This window comes from Mobula birostris, chromosome 27 (assembly GCF_030028105.1).
Source record: "Mobula birostris isolate sMobBir1 chromosome 27, sMobBir1.hap1, whole genome shotgun sequence".
Classification (NCBI taxonomy): domain Eukaryota; kingdom Metazoa; phylum Chordata; class Chondrichthyes; order Myliobatiformes; family Myliobatidae; genus Mobula; species Mobula birostris.
Window position 1 is genome coordinate 24,645,127 of NC_092396.1, and position 24,557 is coordinate 24,669,683.

Below are 24,557 nucleotides of genomic sequence, written 5' to 3' on the forward strand. Positions count from 1 at the left end.
TTACAGCCTCCTTTGGTATCAGCAGAGTTGTCTCATTCAACTTGCCTTTCAGGTATCCTTGAGTATTTGTTGTAGTCAAGGAATATTTCTGTACTGTTGCAGCTCGTCAGACTTTTCAAAGGCCTTGGGGATAGGGAGATATTGTCTACCTCCAGTGCAGAGTCTAATTATTTTGAACATAAATAGTTGTGAAGACCTTGGATTTCTCATGTTCCCACCCCACCTGTCTATGGTCAGCACAGAGTTGCTGTAATTGACATGAGTAACAACCCCCATCAACACCATCCCTCCCCACCCCGTCACTTTCAGTTTGAACTCAGAGCAACACTGCATATTACACACAATGGCCCTTTGAAATGGAGACAAAGTCTAAAACCAAGATGATTGCAGAAACCCGACAATGATCTGAGAGTCCGTGTGCCAAAAATGTGCAAGAATTTCAATCACGTGAAAGCTACAATCAAGGACACCAAGCACTGGAGAAAAAGAACTACAGTCCACCTGGAGAAAGACAGCCATGAAGCTCAGGAGAGGACATGCATTTTGTATTTTCTTTTAAAATATATACTCTGCTAACTGATCAAAATATTGACATGGTGACACACATTGTGAAAATAGTTGCTTCTTTCAGTGACTCAATAGCAGTGATCGTTCTGTTAATGCCTCGTTTCTCCTTTCACTTAACAGCCCTGTGGAAGCCAGGATCTTCAAATCCTAAATCGGATCCCTGATTCCGAGTGGCAACGATCCTGTTTTGAAGGTGAAATCCCATTAAGTTACAAAACGTCAGAACCGTGAGATAACAAAAACAAAATCACTTTATGACCAGCTTCCACTTTATTACTTGTGGATAGCATCTGCCTTACATAAATAAGTTCTGCTGAATTCTGATGCATGAAGTGCTTTAGGAGGGTCTTTCTACAGTGAGCCTTTCAGCCACTGGCAATTGCAGTGTGTTGTCCAACATGTTTTCCTTATTACTGGTCTGCGTGATGGGCACAGCATGGAACAATGTCTTGCATCCGGTGCACAGATTGTGTGGTAAAGATGTGACTGCCAACTGGCCCTCGCTCATAGGAGGTAAAATAGCTTAATCACTCGTAAGTACTTAACAATAATACATCAGAGTGATCCTGTGGAGTACATAATGTTGGCTTCTAATTCAGTCCCATGAAATTCTGAAAGCTCGTTTCCACCCCCTCCCCTCTCCCAGCCCAAACAGTGCTGGACCTAGTGCACTCAATAAGAAAACGGAGCAGAGACCATCGTAAAAGTCACCCCCTCGCAGTCGTGTAGCAACCTTTATTCATCCTGACTGCATTCCCTCACGGTCCTCCAGCTGTGAACTTTTAGTGTTGCTGTCTACGTTAGATACAGTTTTACAGATTGCAGAGCACGTGAACGATCTGTAACACGTTCCGTTGCAGTCATGGAGCCAGTCTTACAGCTTCCAATTCTTTAATGAGCAGGCTGTGTTTGGATTGCAGCATTCAGGATGGCTGATGGAACAGAGTACTTCTGCTACGTGACATGACTATCACAGTGCCCCTGGTTCCTGGGTCAATCCCTCACTGTGATGGATTCTGGCAGCTCAGTACCTGAGTCTGTTCGGCAGCGGAGGTTGGGATGTCTGCCCCATCCCGAGCTCGGAAAAGGAGCTCTCCCGGCTGGATGACGTGCTCGGCTTGCCAGCTGCCATTGCTGTACTGCTGGTAAAAGTCTGTGTCCGCCTGGAACATGACCAGGGCCTGGGCTGTGTGAATGCGCACGTGCTGTGCCAGGCTGTTGGCATCCAGGAACTTCTCCCCGCAGGAATCACAGGCGTACAGGATGTGAGCATTCGGATCTGCAGAGGAAACAGCCAATGAAGATGGCGTAACTAAAATGACCAGCACTGAACTACAGTCTATTGGCTGACAGTGGCCCATTCATACAGTTAAAGTAAAGCATGGTTTTTATTTCAATTCAAACTTATGCCTCACAAAAACTTAGGCAGCTTTCCAGTACAACACCAAAGGAGAGAGGTGGCAGTCTACAAATGGGTTAAGTCAAGTCACCATCTGCTTTCTATGGGGGATGTAAAAGATGCCATGGTCCCATTCTGAAGCAGAGGGTGGAAGATTATTTCCTGTGCCCTGGCCAACATTTCTAAACAGGCATATGATCACTGTTATCTTGCTGGTGCTGCAAGTTTTCCTTGTGCAATTCTGCTGTTGCACTGTTTGTGTTTCAACACTACACTTGCGGGAGAATGGCTGGCAAGTAATAGTCAGGGGGAACAGGTGTAAGTGAGTTACAGTGCAGATAAGGTGGTGGGCAACTAGCGAAAGGGACTGGAGGCTGCAGTGTTTATTCAATAACCCGTATTCTCGTTGTTCAGGTGATTTCAACAGTGAAGCCCTTTTGACAAATCCCTGATTCCCTCCCCTACTGCTCACCGGCTTCCTGAACCTGTTCGACTGCTTTTGTGATCTCCGCCTTCAGGACCTCCGTTTCATCCGCGCTTGCCACCGGGACCACTGAAAGAAACCAGCAATCAAAACAATGCTGATGGTGACGGCCAGGAATACAGAGACCGGACACTAACTGGAACTCAGAGACATCATCAGTGACGGGGACAGATACCTTAACACCCACAATGACCTGCCTCTACCTGTTGTCTGATACACTTTGTGCTGGCTGTGTCTCCTCTATACTTGCAGTCCAGATGAAACGTTGATTGTCCATTTCCCGCTGCAGACACTGTTCCAATAGCAGTTTGTATGTTGCTCCAGGCTCCAGGATCTGCAGTCCCGCGTGATAATCACAACTTGGGACATCTTTTGGCTAATGACAGCCTTGTCCATGTGACTCAGCCATGCTGACCCTAACTTACACTGGTGTTCACTTTGCAGACTCCAGCTGTACTGGCTAATTTGTCTATTACAAAATATGATCTATTCACAAAACATTCTAAAATATATAAACACAAGTTGTTCCCGCCAACATTCTCTTAGCGAGTAATGTTATTCCATTAATTAACATCAATACAACATCAGATTTACAAACTTAAAGTAAATAGTTCAAGGGATTCTAACACAAGTGGCTCTGAACTGCGGCCCTTCCCTGCACAGCCCCACCGTAGTTTTCCTTAAGTGGCAACTTTATTTAGTTTTATTTATTTATTTACACTAAGCAAAGCTTAGGACAGTTTTCTTGGCTGTGTTAGATTAAAATAAGACTCCCTTGCTACCTTGTGCCACAGATGTCTGATGGTTGAAGTCACTTTCTAATAGAGAACACGATGAAATCTGCAGATGCTGGAAATCCAAACAACACACGCAAAATGCTGGAGGAACTCAGCAGGCCAGGCAGCATCTATTGAAAAGAGTAAACAGTCGACGTTTCAGGCTGAGACCCTTCACCAGTCCTGCTGTACTCTTTTTCATACATGCTGCCTGGTCTGCTGAGTTCCTCCAGCATTTTGTGTGTGTTGCCTCACTTTCCAATACCTAGGTTTTAGCCTTCAATGTTTTAAAGTCCAATCTATCTATCTTTGGTATCAATTACATTGTACTGTATGTAGCCATAGCAACAGCAACACTCACCAGTTAGCTGGGTCACAGCAGTAGCAGCCAGTGCCTCAGTTGCCAAGGTAACCATGGTATCTGTTGTAACAGTGACAACATTCCTGTCTTCTTCCTCATCTTCATCTTTACTTTTGAGTTTTTTCAGTCCGGTCTTTCCCTGGTGCACAGTTTTGACATGTGAGCGGAGATTGTCAACGCGATTGAAACCTCGTCCACATGTGTCACAGAGATAGGGTTTCTCACCTGCACACGAAGTGGATGGTTACTGGGATCAGTAATGAATAATCAATAACTATGCCCCATAAACAACCTACCTTCACTGGTTTAGCCCTAACGCAACTGAAATTGGTCCCAAACTCTCACTGGTATTCATTGCTGTGATCCTAGATGGTACAGTCTTACTTTAATCAAGCCTCAGAATGTTCTCTCATTTTAAAGAATCCAGATATGCAATAGATTTTAACTGGCTATCTTCAATATGCAACAGGCAGACACCAGAATATGTATTAGTTTTTACAATACCTTATATTATACTTGACACTCTTTAACCAGGTTTCGGATTGTAGATGTATGTAGAAGTGCTTCCTTATTTGCTCAAGAAAGCTTACATATCCAACCAACAAAAACATTCCCTCTATGTCTTCTCCAGGTAGACATTTAATCAAGTTACCACTTGACTTTCAAATTCCAAGGAATGGAACCTATATTAAATTTAATGCTTGGAGTCATTTAACTCAATCTGCCCTGCTCTGTCTCCAGGCTTAATTAATACCCCAGTATTTACGCCCATTTCCAGGTGTGGTCTAAAGTGGGCTTTTATAGCTATGGTATAAAATTACAACTTAATTAATGTACATGGCCAACATTTTCTTTTCTAAACACCTTTAATATTTTTACATTTTTACCAACTATATATACGTCTCTTTGGATCCCTCAGCAACACACACACAAAATGCTGGAGGAACTCAGCAGATCAGGCAGCATCTATTGAGAGGAATAAACAACTGACTATTTATTCTCGTCCTTAAAAGCTGCCTAACTTGCTGATCATCTCCCGCATTTTGCTCAAGATTTCTAGCCAATGCAGAATCTCTTGTGTTTACCTTTGAATAAACACCCCTCCCCCACTGCTTTTAACTTGCTGTCTTTTTAAGGTTCAAAATAGATGTCCCCATATTTGCCAACATCAAAATCCATTTGCCACATGAACACGAGAAAAAGTAAGTGTGCATCCACTTCAGCTGAAGGCTGATCTTTTACCTCAGCATCACTTTCCCAGATCCCCCGATTCCCCTAAAATCCAAGAATCCATTAATCTCCACCTAAATGTCCAAGCTTCTTCAGTCCCCTTGGTACAGAGTTCCAAGGGTTTACTAATCTCGGGGTAAAGCAATTTCTTTCATCGTTGTCAGGATTGGCCAACACTTTTGTTCCCTTGGCTCCAGCAGCCCAGCCAGGGGGAGGAGCTGCATTCATCCTCTCAAAGCCCTTGAATAATTTTGTACGTTTTAAAAAGAGCACCCCTCTATCTTCAAAACTCCAGCGAGTATAGGGTTCCTCTGCTCCATCTCTCCTCGGACAACTCCCCAATCCCAGGAAAAAATTCATTGAAATTTTGCTGCAGTTCCTCTATTGCAAGTAAACCCTTCCTTACGTAAGGACACCAGAGAGGTACTAGCGAGGTCTCACAAGAAGACTCCATCATTTCAGTATGATGATTTTATCCTTGCATTCAAATCTTCCGTAGAAAAAGCCAAAATACCATCTGTCTTTGTATTTGTCAGCTGTACCTACTTTATAATTCATGTACAAGGACACGCAGGTCCCTCTGATGAATGATACTTTTTAGTCTCTGACCATTTAAAACTTCACCTGTTTTCTCTTTCCTCATTGATATTGGCCTAGAACAGGGGTTCCCAACCTTTCTTATGCTATGGACCAATAGCATTAAGCAGGGGGTCCGTGAACCCCAGGTTGGGAACCCCTAGCTTAGACCTATCTACTGGGTACCACATCACCTAAATCTTTCATTATACACTGAAAATATATGAATTCACTTTGGGAGAGCCTGTGTCATATCCTGTCAATTTGAGCATCTCACCACCATCCCTACTCTGCACCCTTTGCCTCTCTCCGCTTTTTTCCTAATCAGGTCAATGTTTTGCCATTTGCTTTGTGAGTTCCAATTCTAGCCAACAGACTACTATGAAAAGTCTTTATTCAATGTATTTTGGAAGTATAGAAGCATATTTTGATCACCTCAGCAAAAGATTTAATGAGGTCCATCAAATATTACAAGTTGAGGTTCAAATTCAATTATATTTCAACCATACATGAACATAGCCAAATAAAACAGAATTCCTCTGGGGCCAAAGTGCAAGACATATTACCAACACCATACAGCACATAGCACATATAGCAGATAACATACAGTCACACACACAAAAAATATATATCTATAGATCTCCCAAGTCCCTGAACAGCACGGCCTGTAGAATGATGATGATGCACAGGACGTGGTCCTGGTCTTCTAATGAGCACACACTGGAGAGCAGCACTAATGGGAGAGGCCAGCCTCCAACCCAGCACAGATTCCAGTGCACCCACAAAGGCTTCTGCTCTCCCATATTGCCTCAGCGTCTCCCCTCCTAGATGGCTGCCTCAGGCAGCCCCGCGGCTTGAGGGCCTAGTCCTCCGCACAACTGAGGCAACTCAACCCCCCCCACCCTCCCCCCCGCCGTCTGTCTCGCCAATGAACCGGTGAACCAGACTCGCACTATTCTACATTACCAATGTCTAATAGGGTCTTGCAATCACAAGAAAAACGTCCCAGACAATCACTTGCACTGCGCAACCCCTCGGCACAACAACAGTGTGGAACAAGTCCAGGTGACAACTCAACTACAGTACGTAATAAGTTCGGCTCCATCACTACTGAGGGAGTGCAGTACCCAGACCTGCAGTACTCAGTGATCTTGACAACCAGCAGTATTTTGCAACTGTAAAAAAGGACATAAAGTATGAACAATTACACCTTTGGTTAGACCCAGGGTGGCCACTGCATCCCAGTATGCCACTAATACCTACCCATTACAGATCCAGGCTGCCTCTTTCTTATCAGCTGAATATTTTCAAGACGCTCTATTCTTAAACAGAAGGTACTGATACTGAGGGCAGCACTGTAGTGTGACGGTTAGCACAACTCTTTACAGAGCCAGCGTTTGGAAGAATGGGATTGAATTCCTGTCGCTGTCTGTAAGGATTGTGTCGATCTTGCCATGACAATGTGGGTTTCTGCTGGGTGCTCCGGTTTCGTCCCACATTTCCAAGGACGTACAGGTTAGGCTCAGTAAGTTGTGGGCTTGCTGCGTTGGCATGGCAACTCTAGCAGGCTGCCCCCCCAGCGCATCTTCAGACTGTGTTGGCCATCGATGCAAATGACGCATTTCACTGTGTGTTTCGATGTACGTGTGACAAATGAAAATATTTAAAATATTTTAAAGTTATTTCCCATTGACAACTGGTTTTTAAGCACCCTAATAAATCATTAAAATTTGTGTTTATTTTTCTATACCTTGCAAGTTTCTGTCTTTGAAAATTCTAATTGTGGCACTTCAACCAAAACTCAGGTAATACCACATATTGTTTGACCAGTATCCAGATTGTACTCTTTGCACATCAATTGGCCCCAAATTATGAATGACTAGAATCATAAGTCCAGTGATGTTACATTAACCAGGTGCCAAGTGACATCTGGTCTAGGGTTGAAACATAAAATGATGTTTTGGAAATTGTGAAGAGCAAAATCTAATGTATGTGTGACTTTGAAGCTCATGTGCCCATACTGCTTCTTACAGCTCCAGAAATAAGACATTCAGCCTTAGTTCCAAATAGACACAAAACTTAGGCCATGAAACTGCAGTATAGTTATGCATTTACTAAACTGTTCTGAGTTCTTTTTCATTTATTGTTGAGATTTTTTGTGCCTTGAATCAATGCCTGAGTCATACATAAACCAGACACAACAAGGCTCTCCCTTTTCACAGAACAAATTATATTTTTGCAAAAGTTGGAAACTCTTATGGTTACATTTTTCAGATATTGGAACTGGCAACTTGATTAGCTTGCTAAGGTAACTGCTCGACTGCAAAACCCAAGCTAACTGACCCATTACTTACACAAAAGACATGAAATTAGTATTAATACCAGAAATAGGAATCTTGACACATGAAGGGGACTTGTTCTGGCAGCTGCAAGTTTCTTGAAACAGTTCAAAGTTAAGATCTGCCAAAGACAGACAGACAGACAAGGGTCAGAGGGATCCAGAAGCTGCTCACCTGTGTGGATGATGACGTGTTTGGCAAGGTCACCGGCATTGACGAACGCCTTGTTACAGATGTGGCACTGGTGCGGCCGGATATTGTCATGGTGCCGAATGTGATTGGCCAACTGACTGGACTGTGTAAATCTTAGGGGAGAGGGAGAAAAAGAATAAATGGATGGACTAAGCTCAAACAGTCCCCGAGAATTTTTATCTCCACTGTAGCCCTCAGAACTGGTTGGTTTATTTCAGAATCCAGAAACGGAGACCTCAAAATGACTCAGCTCATTATAACCTTCAATATAACCTTAACCTCAGTACACAAGCACTATTTACATCTGTTTAACTCCTAGATATATACTGTATGTCAGACATATATGACATATGGCTCTTTAAGGTTGTCATAGCTGGGTGAGGTAGTGGGGATAAGTTCCCACTACCTATTAGATGTTCCCAAAGGCGTGCGTCTCAAAGAGCCTCTGACAACCAAGTCCAGCTCCTGGCCTTCACGCGTGGCTTAGCTACTAAGCCCAGCGGAACAATTGCTACCCAGGAGGAGGGGTAAAGGCCGGTTAATGGTGCCTTAAAACCAGTCGCTTCAGGCAGATGGGGCCAATCAGTCGTGGTTGGCTGCTCATCTAGCAGAAGGTAAACTCTGATCTGAAACCACTCACAGGGAGGGCTACAGAAGTAAACCGAGGAAAAATCTGGAGCTTGAGTTCAGCACTAACTGGCAACTCCTGCCACGGCACTGGTGCCAACTACATCGGCCTCTGACCTGCCTTTGCATTCAGCGACATCGGGGAACCCGCTGCACGGTCACAGCCTGCGTTCCATATCGAAGTGCCCTGGCTTGTGTATCACGTAGACAACTAGAATGCAATATCTACGGTCGACCCTGAGAAACTGTTACCGCTTTATACCTCCCCTAACAGCTGCTCCTCCCTCTCCAGGGACCCAATCTAGGTTCACCTTTCAAATTTCATAACTTTAATCGAAACTGACAATGCTTTGCCGTGGCCGATCTCTGTTCCTGACCTTTTTCCACAGCGATCACAGACGTACGGTTTCTCCCCGGTGTGCTGTCGGATGTGAGCAATCAGGGAGCTCGCCTGCGTGAAGCTCTTCCCACAAATGATGCAAATGCAAGGCTTCTCACCTGTTAAAAAAAACAGCACACTTAATGCAGCCAAGGAAACATGGCGGGGAGGGCGACGACAAATACAAGTCTGAGATCACCTGGGAAAGGGAGCAAGGAAGTGAACGTAGAGGGAAAAAAAAAGGGGCAAGTGGCAGAATGGGAGATCTTCATCCCTGGTCTAATGGACAACTCAGCTCCTCACTTAAGGCATCCGTTAGTCTTGCGAGACCATGGATCTGCGCCTGGAAAGTCTTCACTCTCCAGGGCGAGGTTGTATGGAAGACCAGCAGTTGCCCATGCTGCAAGTCTCCCCTCTCCACGACACCAATGTTGTCCAAGGGAAGGGCATTAGGACCCATACAGCTTGGCACCGGTGTCGTCGCAGAGCAATGTGTGGTTAAGTGCCTTGCTCAAGGACACACACGTTGCTTCGGCTGGGGCTCGAACTCACGACCTTCAGGTCGCTAGTCCAATGCCTTAACCACTTGGCCACGTGCCCACACGAGCTCCTCACTGTTCCCAGTTATTAGGTGAAAACAAAACCTGGAGATGTTGGAAATCTGAAACAAAATGCTGGAAACACTCAGCAGAGAAACAGTTAACATTTCAGGCTGGAAACCCTTTCTTCAGAAGAGTTGTAAGATGTCTGACCTGAAAAATTGGCGGTTTCATCTCTCAGCTCATCTGATCAACAACTTTCCATCTCCTTTCCTGGAGCTGCTGATACTTCCTGAGGTTCACTCCAGGAGTACACATGCCCTCAGCCAAGTTGCAAATCCAAGCAGTGGGCGCCAATAGGTTCTGTAAGTAAAGAAGGGACCTGGCCCAAGCCCAGCCCTGTCCATGCCCGATTTCTATGTGTTTACAAGTGATTCACGGGGCACCAGGACGAAGAAGAATTAGCACTTCCGTAGTGCCCTTCAAAAGTCAAACCATGTCCTGTTTTGGAAGCATAGGCATTCAGGTAATGTAGGAAACGTAGCAGCCAAAATGCTCACAGGAATGGCAGTATGATAAATGATTGACAGAGAGATAAACTGCCAAACACCAGGGTATGTTCCCTGCCCTTCCTCAAAACAGTTGTGCTCTGTTAATCTAAAAGGCCAGTTTAATATCTGATCTGAAATGCTTACTGTGTAGCTCCCCCCCACTACCCGACTGGAATGTCAGCCAGTTTTATTTGTGCTCGCTGTCGGGAAAGGGTCTTGACCTCACAGTTTTCTGACTCAGGGTTACCAGTGTTGCTGACTGAGACATGACTGAGCTAATGTGGCACCTGAACTATCATTCCTCCGCCCACAGGGGTTGAACCCGGACCTCTGTGGTCTGCGTGCTTGGGGAAGCAGCCGGGAATGTATCTGTAATTACCATATCAAACTCTTACTGTGCTTCTGGGTGGCGTGGGAACCTACTCAAAGGGAAAAAGGAACAAAGGCAGCAGACAGCTGGCACTTGGTAAATGTACATTCACAGCTGGCTGCAAAGGTCACAGGGCAAAGAGACATGATGTAATATCAAAGGAACATGTCCTCTCCCCCACCCAGGGGATGCAGGCCAAGCAGTCTCCGATGTGATTACAACCACACTCTGACCAGGATTATAGCTTTGGCTGTAACCCAGCCAACAGTCAGATGATTAACACGCAGCTCGAGGCCTCCGTCAACAGAGAAGCGGCAGAGCCATTACCGCACAACAAATTTCCCCTGAACGTGAAACGTGAATTTATTTGGCGGGGTGGGCGAAGCTCCGATGTTACCACCCGAACAGCGCGATCTCGTCACTCGGATACCTGTGTGAATGCGCACGTGGCGTTGCAACGCTCCGGGATCAGAGAAAGCTCGCTGGCAGTGTGGGCAGACGTACGGCTTCTCTCCACTGTGGATCCGCAGGTGGCGCTTCAGGTTTCCTGAAAAAGAAAACCAAATGGGGTTGGGGCTTGGATTGAACGAAGGGGACTCTAACAAATTGGTAGGAGTGCCCCAAAGCAGCTCTGAAGAGCAGACCAGCACAGCGTCTGATGTTGCTGAGAGTGATAAGTTCCCTCACTTAACTCCTCAACCTCACATCTGAGCAAGGCATGGCAGAATTCCCAGTGGAGTGTTATACATTCCGTAAAGTTGGAATGAGTCATGGTTCACAAGAGCCCAGATCAGGAAGATCATAAGACATAGGAGCAAAATTAGGCCATTTGGCCCATTGAGTCTGCTCCACCAAGACTTAGTTGGTGGAAGACAAGTTAAAATCATGAGGGGAAGAGAGAGGATAAATGCTCTCTTCTAGTTGCTGCCATTGGGGAAGAGGTACAGGTGGAGGAACGAGGTCCGACATGCCACTAGGGGTCAGGGACAATTATTATCCCTCAACCATCATGCTCCTGAACCAAAGTTGTTAGCTTCACTCACCTCAACACGGAACTGACTCCACAACCTCTGCACACGCTTTCAAGGGCTCTACAACTCATGTTCTCAACATTATTCAGAAAGGAAATTATACATCAGTTAGCCTGACCTCAGTGATTGGGAAGACATTAGAGTCAATTGTTAAGGATGAGGTAATAGAGTACTTGGAGGTCAAGATAGTATGAAGTCATTATGGTTTCCTTCAGGGAAAATCCTGCCTGACAAACCTGTTGGAATTCTTTGAGGAGATTACAAGTAGGATAGATAAAGGGGATTCAGCGGATGTCGTATATTTAGACTTTCAGAAGGCCTTTGAAAAGGTGCCACACATAAGGCTGCTTACCAAGTTAAGAGCCTGCGGTATTACAGGAAAGTTACTAACATGGTTAGAGCATTGGCTGATTGGTAGGAGGCAACGAGTGGGAATAAAAGGATCCTTTTCTGGTTGGCTGCCAGTGACTAGTGGTGTTCTGCAGGGGTTGATGTTGGGACCATTTTTTTATGCTGTATATCAATGATTTAGATGATGGAACAGATGGCTTTGTTGCCAAGTTTGCAGATGATACGAAGATTGGTGGGGGGGGGGCGTGGTTAGTGTTGAGGAAACAGGTAGGATGAAGAAGGACTAGACAGATTAGGAGAATGGGCAAGAAAGTGGCAAATTAAATACAATGTTGGAAAATGCATGGTCATGCACTTTGGTAGTAGAAATAAATGTGCAGACTATTTTCTAAACAGGAAGAAAATCCAGGAATCTGAGATGCAGATCTGACTTGGGAGATACTGTGCAGAACAACCTAAAGGTTAACTTGCAGGTTGGGTCAGGGGTGAGGAAGGCAAATGCCATATTGGTACTCATTTCAAGAGGTGTAGAATACAAGGGCAAGGATGTGATGCTGAGGCTTTATAAGGCACTGGCGAGGCCTCACCCTGAGTATTGTGAGCAGTTTTGGGCCCCTCATCTTAGAAAAGATGTGTTGGCTTTGGAGAGGGTCCAGAGGAGGTTCACAAGGATGATTCCAGGAATGGAAGGGTTATCATACGAGGAACGCTTGATAGCTTTGGGTCTGTACTTGCTGGAATTTAGAAGGATGAGGGGGGATCTCACTGAACCTTTTCAATGTTGAAAGGCCTAGACAGAGTAGATGTGGGAAGGATGTTTCCCATGGTGGGAGAGTCTAGGACAAGAGGGCACAGCCTCAGGATAGAGGGATGCCCTTTCAAAACAGAGATGCGGAGAAATTTCTTTAGCCAAAGGGTGGTGAATTTATGGAATTTGTTGCCACATGCAGCTGTGGAGGCCAGGTCATTGGGTGTATTTAAGGCAGAGATTGGTAGATTCTTGATTGGACATGGCATGAAAGGTTATGGGGAGAAGGCCGGGAACTGGGGGTGAGGAGGAGATAGAAGAAAAAGGATCAGCCATGATTGAATGGTGGAGCAGACTTGATGGGCCAGATGGCCTAATTCTGCTCCTATGTCTTATGGTCTTGTTATTTATTCATTTTCTGTTTTTTTTTTTGGACAATTGTTATCTTTTGCACATTGGTTGTTGGTCCATCTTTGTTGACCTGCAGTTTTTCATTGATGCTGTTGTGTTTCTCTGTATTTATTGTGAATACACGCAAGAAAATGAATCTCAGGGTAGTATATGTATGTTGATAATTAGGTTACTTTCAACTTTGAAGTGCACAGTCTTTTTCTCAGGGAGAGGAAATAAATATTGGAGGGCAAATTTTCACGCTGAGAGGGGCAAGATTTACAAGGGACCTGAGGGACAACTTCCTTGCAGAGGGTGGCTCAGCGGCACAGAAGGTATTTTGGAGTAGTTCTCCTCTCATTCTGGCTGGGGTCAGATAACTCTGCCCAGCATATTTCCCCATCGCTTACCCCCACTGTCATGGTTGGGCAAGATAGGGTCGAATTCGCAGAGAAATTGTTTGCCTTTTCACAAAGTTGGAGCGACAGAGTTGGCGAGCCCAGCTCTCACCTGATGTGGTGAACTGCTTCCCACACTCCCTGCACTTCAGGGGCCCGTCTACAATGTGGATCTTCAGGTGGGCTTTCAAGTTCCCCAGCTATAAAACACAAATGACAATTTTCATTATCAGCTTATGACATCTTTAAAGACTCGGGAATGAACAAGCAGTCAAGATGCCCAGAATAAAACGCATAAAAATGCAGCAACGTGATGCTCTATAGGTTTCTTAGCGCAATGGTGGAATAACCTTGGCTCTATGGTCAGGGTACAGTGATGTTAAAACAATGGGTGGTCTAGGTTTGCTCACCTGGTAACCTCTGACATTGGCAGCTGGCCACAGGCAGGGTGAAATCTGACCTTGGCGTCTGGCCACAGGTAGGTGAACTCTGACCTTCACGGCCAGCCACAGGTAGGTGAACTTTGACCTTCATGGCCAGCCACAGGTAGGTGAACTCTGACCTTCACGGGTGGCCACAGGTAGGTGAACTCTGACCTTCACGGCCAGCCACAGGTAGGTGAACTGTAACTGTGACCGATGGCCACAGGGAGTGCCCAGCAGAACATGCAGAAATGAAACGGGCACATCCAGTGGCAGTCAGTCAGATCACGAACGCTGCTGAGAATGAATGGGTAGAAAATATAAACCAAACCAGGTTGTCAGAGAAGGGATCTAGGTTTGGTCAGTGATATGTCTTCCTCCGCCACCAGCAGCCCTATTAAGGAGTGACCCAAAGAAATGGAACGATCTTTTGCCGATCTGCCGATGACACAGCAGAATCTCAAGACTGGTGATGAGGAGGTGTACAGGGGTGGGATAGATCAGCTGGTTGAGTGGTGTTGCAACACCAACCTCACACTCAACGTCAGTCAGACCAAGGAATTGACTGTGGACTTCAGGAAGGGGAAGTTGAGGTCCACCTTCAGGGTCACTGAGGGAAAGGATATGCAGTTTCAAGTTCCTGGATGTCAGTCTACCTGGGCCCAACATATTGATGCAGTTACACAGAAGGCATAACTGTAGCTATATTCCATTAGGAGTTTAAGGAGATTTTGTATGTCGTCAAGGACAAGCAAATTTCTACCGATGTACCATGGAGAGCATTCTAACTGGTTGCATCACCGTCTGGTATGATGGGGCGATGGGGCCACTGTACGGTATTGGAAAAGCTGTAGAAAGCTGGAGACTCAGCCAGCTCTATCATGGGCACTAGCCTCCTCAGCATCGAGGACATCTTCAAAAGGAGGTGTCTCAAAAGGGCGGCATTCCCCATCACCCAGGGTGTGTTCTCTTCACATTGCCACCATCACAGAGGTGGTACAGGAGCCTGAAGACACACACTCAAAGTTTTAGGAACAGCTTCTATCCATCTGAATGGACAATGAACTAACCCACAAATTTACCATTTTGCTCTCTTTTGCATTATTCTTTTAATTAATTATGTGTATAAATATTTCTTATTGTAATTTATTACAATTTTATGTACTGCACTGTAATGCTGCAGCAAAAGAACAAATTTCACAACATATTAAACCTGATTCCTATTCTGATCTATCTTTGCAAGACACTAATTGTCCATTTTAAGCAGTTCTTTCAACAGCCACTTTCCCACCTTCCCACTTCCCATGGACTGTGCTTGAGCTCAATGACAGGAACGTGAGCACGAAATGGGTAACTGATATTTAATTCATCTCCATGATCTGGGGTTGAGATAACGAGAGAATATCAGTACAAATGTTCAGAACAAAGTAACCTAATTCTTTCTCGCCAGTTAGATTCAGAAATTCAAACCATTCTTGGAGAAGGAATTCTTGTGATGTTTTCGTCAGGGATTCTGAATTGAATGTCAGTTTAACCTGAAAGCCCAATGGTATGATGTAGGAAACATTTGCTGTTTGGATACAATGGTGCAGTTGCTGCAAACACTGAAACCATCCCCAACCCAGGATGAGTTGTGGATATTTGCCAGTGCATTGTTAAGAATGCCACAACTGGCTTTGGATTGGGAAGGGATAAGAAAATGAGAACTGAGCAGGAGCGGACCACACATCTTCTTGAATCTGCTCTACAATATGACAAGGTCTACCACGACCCCACATGCTGTCTGATCCTCACAGACCACCAAGTGGCACGGATCTATCAATAGCTTGGAGAATCCCAGTGAAAGGACATGCTTGTCTTTTCGTGACACAGAACTCCAGGAACCACAGCTCCCCAGAGCAGAAAGATTCTGACTGGTGTTTCACAATGTCCAGTCTCTTACCCTGCAGAAAGGGGTGGGAGTTTTCCCACTGCTGATGACTTTACAGTGACCTTCAGCTTGCTCAGGCGTCCAGCGAGGCCAGGAATAGAATCTCCCCGTCAGCCCGTAGCCTGCTCACACTCCATGAATAGACTGCCTTGGTGGAGAAAGGGTTAATGACCCATGAAGACATTCACAGCAGTGGGTGCCAGGAGGTGGGAGGAAGAGAAGTGGTGGGGAGTGAGATCTGACCTACCTGGTTAAATCGCTTCTCACAGTGGGGACACTTGTGAACCTTGTCAGCATCGTGCATCTCCAGGTGCCGCATTTTGGCGGTGGGATCGGAGAACGACCTCTCACAGTAGTCGCACTGGTAGGGCTTCTCACCACTGTGCACCAGCTGGTGGCGCTTCAGGTTGCCGGAGGTGGTGAAGGTCTTCCTGCAGTCATCGCACGTGTACTTGGCCTCGCCCGTGTGCCTCTTCTTGTGCAAGTTCAGCAAGCTTATCAGCCGGTAGCTCTTCCCGCACTCCTCGCAGGAGTGAGGCTTGACTGGACTGTGGGCAGAGCAGGTACAGTCAGCGGGAAACAGGCTGCACTGATCATGGTCACACACTGCTGCCGGCCAGAACTTTCACCTCGCGCTTCCAGTCAACACAACACCACATCAAAGTCTGCACACACATCTCCAGTCTGAAAGATGAGTGTCAACCACTCCTTTCTGAAACTTAAATTTATATCCATGCAGCCATATAAAATACAATAGTGTTATTTTTAAAATTAATATATAATTACTTATTCAAGTGAAGCAGGAGGAAACCATTCCACACATTGGAGTCTCTCCACCATTCAACAATGTCATTGCTGCTCGACTATCGAGTTGAATCTTCCTATCCATTTCTCTCAATTCTTTTAAAATCCAGAAATCTGCTGATTTCAGTTTGAGCTCTGACTCGAATGCCTTCTTAAAATTAAGAAATACATCTGTTATCCCTTTTTTGATTTCACATATCATTTTTCCTGTAATAATTCCCATAAAATTATATATTAATTTTGTCCCAGATTAAGTTCTGTTCAAGTTTCCAGCTTGACAGGTCCGTAAATGCCAGGGTTTCTCTCTCTCTCTTTTTATTGAGAACAGAGTTTGCAATCTCAGGCATCACTCTTGTATCTGTGAGGGATTGGAAACTCACAGAATTATCCTAATTTCCAGCCAAACTTCCCTCAGAAATATGGAAATTGAGTTACCTGGACCAGACAGTTTCTCCCTCTTTGTTTATTATTCAACTAAATTAGCCCAGTCTTTACCGTGATTGGCGGTTTCCTCTCTAATGAACATTGTGCTCACTTTGGTACTTCAGTGTAAGGACTCATTTCAGAAACTCCTTCACTAATGCCCTTTTCCTCTTCATTTTCTCTCTCTCTGAATTGCCACAATACAATCTTTGATTTATTTGGAAGGTCTTGCCATTTCCACCCAATAATATTTACTGATGCCCTCCCCCAACGTTACTGATGTAAACGTCAGTGGTCCTTAGTGCCCTGCACTTAACAATTCTGTTGTCATTTACACCTTTTGTTGCTTTATCTTTCTTATTGCCTCCTGATTCTGTTTTGTTTATTATCCCTTGATTTAATCTCTCCTGTCTTGTACCTTTTCACAATCCTTCCCTTTTGTTCTTCCCTCTCCTCTCTCCCCAACTCAAGATTTGCGAAGATTAGTTACTGTGGCAATGAATTCCACAGATGCACCACGTTCTTGCTAAATAAATACCTCCTCATCTCAGTTCTAAAGGGATGTGTTCTTGTATTCTGAGCTGTACGCTCTAGTCCTAGACACTCCCCACTATATGAAACATTCTCTCCACATCCATTCTATGTAGGCTTCAGCGAAATCCCCCTCATTCTGCTAAGCTCCAGCGTACAGACCCAGAGCCGTCAAATGCTCCTCATACATGAACCTTTTCATTCCTGGGATCATTCTCGCGAATCTCCTCTGGACTCTCTCCGTAGTGTCTTGCAATTCTGATCAATGGGTATTGACCTGAATCAATAACTGTTGGTGTGCCTGTAAATGCTGCTGACCCATTGTGTACTTCCACCACTTCTGTTCTTGCCGTACCTCAAGAAGAGGAATTCAGCACATGACCCTGCTTGTATCAACAGTGCTGAGGTGGAGATGGTTGAGAGCTTCAAGTTCTTTGCTAGAAATATCACTAGCAACTTATCCTATTCAAGCTCCGTGGACACTCTGACCAAGAAGGCACACCTTAGAAATCTAAGAAACATAACATTCTTAGTGACCTTCACCAATTTCTACTGCAGAAAGCACCCTATCAGGTTGCATCACAGTTTGTAATGGCAACTCAAACACGAGGAAATCTGCAGATGCTGGAATTTCAAGCAACACCCATAAAAGTTGCTGGTGAACGCAGCAGGCCAGGCAGCATCTCTAGGAAGTCTGGGTCAGGTCTGAGGAACAACACCTTATATTCTGTCTTGGTCAGGTTGGAGGAACAACACATTATATTCCGTCTGGGTAGCCTCCAACCTGATGGCGTGAACATTGACTTCTCTAACTTCCGCTAATGCCCCACCTCCCCCTCGTACCCCATCCGTTATTTATTCTTTTTCTCTCTCTCCTTTTTCTCCCTCTGTCCCTCTCACTATACTGCTTGCCCATCCTCTGGGTTCCCCCTCCCCCTTTCCTTCTCCCTGGGCCTCCTGTCCCATGATCCTCTCATATCCCTTTTGCCAATCACCTGTCCAGCTCTTGGCTCCATCCCTCCCACTCCTGTCTTCTCCTGTCATTTCGGATCTCCCCCTCCCCTTCCCACTTTCAAATCTCTGACTAGCTCTTTTTTCAAAAGGGTCAAAGGGTCTCGGCCCAAAACGTCAACTGTGCCTCTTCCTAGAGATGCTGCCTGGCCTGCTGCGTTCACCAGCAACTTTTATGTGTGTTGCTTGTTATGGCAACTGCTCTGCTCAAGATTGCTATGAGTTGTGAACCCAACCCAGTCCATCATGAAAACCATCTCCCCTCCATTGACTTCATGCTGCCTTGGAATCAAGGACTTCTCCCACCCCGTCGTCCTCTCCTCTCCTCCCTTCTATCGGGCAGAAGATATAGAAGCTTAAGAACACGGACCACCAGACTAAAGAACAGCCACTACTCCACAGTTATAAGACCCTTGAATGGATCTTTTATTTCATAAAAATTCAGTCAACCTTGTCATGTCCCATTCACGTTGTCTGTCTGTATGCACTGTACTTTCTTTGTACACGTATTCTGCAAACAGCTTTGCTTTCTCATTGTACTGTCTCGATCGACTTATGATTGGAATGATGCATCTGGATGGCAGGCAAACAACAGCTTTTACCTTTGACGGGTAGACAGAGTCACAGAGAGCTTTTGGCACCCAATTGCCTTCATAAATCCAAGTATTGAGTACAAAAGTTGGGATGTTATGTTGAAGATGTTGGTGTGGCCTGATCTGGAGAATTGTGGGCAGTTCTGGTCACCTACCTACAGGAAAGTTATCAGTCAGATTGAAAGAGTACAGAGAAAATTTACAAGGATGTTGCCGGGACTCGAGGACCTGAGTTATAGGGAAAAGTTAAATAGGTTAAGGCTTTATTCCCTGGAGCACAGGAGAATGAGAGGAGATTTGATAGAAGCATATAAAATTATGAGTGGTATAGTTAGGGTAAATGCAATTATGCTTTTTCCACAGAGGTGGAAGTGAAAGGTGAAATGTTTAAGGGGAATTTGGGGGGGGGATCTTCTTCACTCAGAGAGAGTGTGGAACAAGCTGCCAGCAGAAGTGGTGGATGGGGGTTTGATCTCAACATTTAAGAGAAGTTTGGATGAGTATGTGGAAGGGAGGGGTACAGAGGCCTATGATCCAAGTGCAGGTCGATGGGGCTGGGCAGAATGATAGTTCAGCATGGACTAGATGGGCTGAAGGGACTTTCTGTGCTGCAGTCCTCTATGTATGTATGTATGATCTGTATCTCAGTAACAATAAACCAGATCCCACTCAGAAATGCCAGTAAGTTCTAAATCACAGATTTTCAAACCAGGTGGACTGCTTCCGTCCCCAGTAGCTCACAGCATTTCAGGAACTGCTCCCATTCATTACAAGGGTAGCAGAGGTTCGCCCATACCTGTGCGTTTTCTCATGCGCTTTGCAGGCAGCAGGGTCCGAGAACGCCTTGTTGCACTCTCTGCAGGAGAAGGGCTTCTCTCCGGTATGGATGCGGACGTGCCGCTTGTAGTTTCCAGTGTGTGTAAACTCTTTCCCGCAGTCCTGCCGAGAAGAATGTCAAGAGTGGGCTGAAATGGCTGTGATGTTGAGACCCTCCTCCATCTCTTTCGCCTCATCCAGTGATTTTCACAAGTATCAAAAGATGTCTGCCAGTGGCTCAGCCTCCATCGCCTGGGGAATACAGGCTGCCCAGGGTTTACCCTCTTCTCTAAACTGACCAGCAGACCCCCGATTCTGAGTGACCCACCACACCCCCTGGTTTCAGATAACAACATTGCTGAATCTAGCCTGTCAAGTCTAAAAGGAATTTTGTCTGTTTCATTGAGGCCACCCCTGTTTCTTCCAGAGATCCTTGGTCTGCTTCACCTCTCTGTATGACGAACTTTCCTTCAGATGAATCTGATAACGGCACTGTCCGGGGCAAATCAAACAATGAATGGTCATGAACTTGAGGTACAGGGTTATAGTCACTAGACACTAGAACACTACAGCACAGTACAGGCTCTTCAGCCCTCGATGTTGTGCCAACCCATATATTCCTTAAAAAAAGTACTAAACCCACACTACCCCATAACCCTCTATTTTTCTTTCATCCATGTGCCTATCCAAGAGGCTCTTAAATACCCCTGATGTTTTAGCCTCCACCACCATCCCTGGCAAGTCATTCCAGGCACGCACAGCCCTCTGTGTAAAAAACTTACCCCTGATGTCTCCCCTAAACTTCCCTCCCTTAACTTTGTACATATGCCCTCTGGTGTTTGTTAGTCACGCCCTGGGAAACAGGTACTGGCTATCCACCCTATCTATGCCTCTCATAATCCTGTAGACCTCCATCAAGTCCCCTCTCATCCTTCTACGCTCCAAAGAGAAAAGTCCCAGCTCTGCTAACCTTGCCTCATAAGACTTGTTTTCCAATCCAGGCAACATCCTGGTAAATGTCCTCTGCACCTTCTCCATAGCTTCCACATCCTTCCTATAATGAAGTGACCAGAACTGAACACAATACTCTAAGTGTGGTCTCACCAGAGATCTGTAGAGTTGCAACATGACCTCTCTACTCTTGAACTCAATCCCCTTATTAATGAAGCCTAGCATCCCATAGGCCTTCTTAACTATCCTATCAACCTGTGCAGCGACCTTGAGGGATGTATGGATTTGAACCCCAAGGTCCCTCTGTTCATCCACATTCTTAAGTAACCGACCATAACTGTAGTCATAGTCATAACTGGTGGGCACGTGGCTAAGTGGTTAAGGCATTGGACTAGCGACCTGAAGGTCGTGAGTTCGAGCCCCAGCTGAGGCAAAGTGTTGAGTCCTTGAGCAAGGCACTTAACCACACATTGCTCTGCGACAACACTGGTGCCAAGCTGTATGGGTCCTAATGCCCTTCCCTTGGACAACATTGGTGTCGTGGAGAGGAGAGACTTGCAGCATGGGCAACTGCTGGTCTTCCATACAACCTTGCCTAGGCCTGCGCCCTGGAGAGTGAAGACTTTCCAGGCGCAGATCCATGGTCTTGCAAGATTTACGGATGCCTTTAGTCATAACTGAGAGGTCTGCAGCTGGCTATATGCAGTCTCCTCAGGAGATTTGTGGTGATCGAGGGGTTAGATGGTTAAAGGGAAACAAAAGGTTGGTTAATCAGCACTTAAGTGGCACTGACTGTCCCAAGGTGAGACACCAAGAGAGGTAATCCAACTGGGTACATTACCTTACACTTGTGCGTTATTGACCCGTAAGGACGCGATTCGGTGCGGTCAATGTAGGGGCCAAAGCGACGACGCCTGGTATCGTGAGCGCTGTCCTGATCCTCCAGCGTTGCATCCGACTCTGAGGCACCATCCAGCTTCTCGCTGTACTCAGAATGCGCCTGGCCGTCTCCGTGACTGTGTGCCAACTCACTCCCATTCTCCTGTACGTCGGTGTTATCATGCACCACTGTGTCTGCCTCCTTCAGTTCATCATCTGCCATGTCTGCGCAAATGAACAAACCATTATCCCCGAAAGCGGTACCTTAGCCCAGTGCAGCAAGCAATACTCTGAAAATAAGTGCTCTAAAGTGCCCTGGCACTAACGCTCTCGCCCCGTAACCTCGGTTTTGTCCTTGCCCCGTGTGGAGTTAGCTGATCCGCCAGCTGCCCTCAGTTGTCAGGATCGGGAATAAACAGCCACACTTCCTGCGCCTGATCTCATCAGCGCTTGCTGGAAGGCCTGAACATTCAGTAAAGCAATCAGACTGGGCTTTTAATTCGCCTCTTGGTCAGACTGCCTGGTGGCACAAATTGTTTCAGCTTCTAGAGGACAAGCGGACCGTTGGCTGAGCTACCAGAGGGAATCCGCTCCTATGGAGAGTCAATAGTTTCAGGAGAGAACGGACGGAATTACTGCGAGGGGAGAGGTGGAAACCCTTTCCTCTTATTAGGCCGTACCTGCATTCTTAAAAATCAGATTGTAGTATTACCAGTTTGTGGGAGACACTTGTCAATGTAACGTATATTGATTATCCAACTGGTGAATAAATAGCACCAACCAGTTCCAAGGTACCCTCACCCAGTCCAAGGTCAAATTTTGCATTTACCTGATTATCAGAGAAAGGATGGGCTTACATACAAAAGGAGGCATCTTTACTCACATAGTTATATGAGCTACGGAACAGGCCCTTCGGCCCAACAAGCCTGTGCCAGCCATTGGGGGTCCATTTCTCCCCAAGTTCCCATCAACCCCTCAACACTATCCACACATTACACCCTAAGGGCAACCTAAGGTTAATTAATCAACTGATCTGCACGTCTTTAGGATGTGGGTAGAAACCGAGGGACCCAGAGGAAACCCAAGTGGCCACAGGGGAAATGTGCATATTCCACACCAGAGGTCAGGTTTGAGTGGAGCTGTGAGACAGTGACAGTGCCAGCTGTGCCAGTGTGCCAGCCAGAGGTATAGATAAGTAAACGTACAGTATGCCCACCCAGCTAGCGACCTTTCCGGCTGAGGACTATACCTTCCTTGGGACTCTCCGCAGCACTGCAGTCTTTACTGTCACTCGAAGTGCTTTTCCTGGCAAAGAAGTGCCGACGTTTTCCATATATCTTTGACACAGCATCTTTCACCATGTCTCCTAGAGAAGCACAACAGAGAGCAACGATTAACCAAGGAGAACGCCGATGTGACTGGCGGACAAGAAGGTGAAGTGGTTTATCAATGCCCGTGCTGAGTCCAGGTATTTCTCCCGAGGGAGGGAGAGAGGGAGAGAGAGGGGGAAAGCGGGAGAGAGAGAGAGATGAGAAGGAGGGAACTGTAGGAACACTGTGCTGCTTTCTCACACCTCCTTAAAGCTAACAGTGGCCACAGATGGAGCATGACATTCAGTGAGGACAGAAATGGGAGGAAACCAAGATCTGTGAGGAGAGGTTGAGTCGCTTGGGACTGTACTCACTGGAATTCAGAAGAATGAGACGAGATCTTATAGAAACATATACAATTATCAAAGGGGTAGATAAGATAGAGGCAGGAAAGTTGTTTCCACTGGTAGGTGAGACTAGAACTAGGGGACATAGCCTCAAATTCCAGGGGAGTAGATTTAGGTCAGAGATGAGGAGGAACTGCTTTTCCCAAAGAACGGTAAATCTGTGGAATTCTCTGCCCAATGAAGCAATGGAGGCTACCTCAGTAAATATACTTAAGTCAAGGTTGGATAGATTTTTGCATAGAAGGGGAATTGAGGGTTATGGGGAAAAGGCAGGTAGGTGGAGGTGAGTCCATGGCCAGAGATCAGCCAGGACCTTATTGGATGGTGGAGCAGGCTCGACGGGCCAAATGGCCAACTCCTGCTCCTAATTCTTATGTTCTTATATTCTATGTAACTACTTCAATACTTATTGACAACAGATCATAATTTAGTGAAATTGAATTATTATAAATTATTTTGATACTAAGTGGGTTTATAACATATGCTCCTTCCCCCTTTCAGATTTTTAGCCTCTGTCATAGCTAGTACACACGAGCCACACACAATCTATGCCTCTTGAAGACTCCAGCACATACAGCACATTTCTGATTCAGTCTGGCTCAGCCTCCCCGACATCCCTGAGCCAAGGCCATGTGAATTGCATCCAGTCTCCAACCAGCTGTGGAAAAATTCATGGAAACAAAGAGAAAAGCTTTGTAAACGTACAGGCCAATGTATGACCCAATAAGGTGAGGGGGCATCAACTGACCGGGTTTGTAATCTTCATCTTCATCATCTTCAAACTCCATTGCTGCGTCATCGTCTTCTGACTCTGCTGGTCCATCTGCCCTCACTTCAACAGCTGGCTCCTTCTTCTCTTTTCCAGGAGAATCTACACTCTGTTCCTTTCCCTTCTTCTCGTCACTGTTCTGCGGCTCCACGTCTGAATGAGAGTCAGAGTCAAAGTAGTTAGAGAGACACCAACTCAACCTACCGGTAACTTACACCACCCTTTGATTATGTGTTTCTGCCATTGCACAATAAGGAATGGGGTCATTAATAAACGGATGCAGTGGGGGGTATGATCACTGGAGGCCCTTTGAACCATCAGGACAAGAGCTAACCAGGAGTGAACACGTAATCTCAAGTGCTCATTCACCTAATGAGGGCTTCTACTTCTTTGCACATTTCAG

The 24,557-nt window shown here is 45.8% G+C and overlaps 1 protein-coding gene across 4 annotated transcripts in view; it reads right to left on the minus strand.

The window, feature by feature from the left end:
* Nucleotides 1–548: 548 nt before the first annotated feature.
* The window catches only part of zbtb17 (zinc finger and BTB domain containing 17), a 33,991-nt gene continuing 9,982 nt past the window's right edge, over nucleotides 549–24,557 (minus strand). For 3 of the 4 annotated variants that reach the window (XM_072245282.1, XM_072245283.1, XM_072245284.1), the window contains 12 exons: nucleotides 24,134–24,307; nucleotides 22,918–23,034; nucleotides 21,631–21,893; nucleotides 19,819–19,961; nucleotides 15,908–16,208; nucleotides 13,421–13,508; nucleotides 10,821–10,937; nucleotides 8,929–9,049; nucleotides 7,907–8,037; nucleotides 3,588–3,812; nucleotides 2,439–2,519; nucleotides 549–1,846 (listed from right to left, as the gene is read on the minus strand). In XM_072245282.1, the coding sequence (XP_072101383.1) occupies nucleotides 1,569–1,846; nucleotides 2,439–2,519; nucleotides 3,588–3,812; nucleotides 7,907–8,037; nucleotides 8,929–9,049; nucleotides 10,821–10,937; nucleotides 13,421–13,508; nucleotides 15,908–16,208; nucleotides 19,819–19,961; nucleotides 21,631–21,893; nucleotides 22,918–23,034; nucleotides 24,134–24,307 (2,039 nt within the window). In that variant the 3' untranslated portion in view covers nucleotides 549–1,568. Of the gene's footprint in view, nucleotides 1,847–2,438; nucleotides 2,520–3,587; nucleotides 3,813–6,322; nucleotides 7,020–7,906; nucleotides 8,038–8,928; nucleotides 9,050–10,820; nucleotides 10,938–13,420; nucleotides 13,509–15,907; nucleotides 16,209–19,818; nucleotides 19,962–21,630; nucleotides 21,894–22,917; nucleotides 23,035–24,133; nucleotides 24,308–24,557 lie in introns of those variants that run through there. The other variant, XM_072245285.1, reaches the window with a different exon arrangement.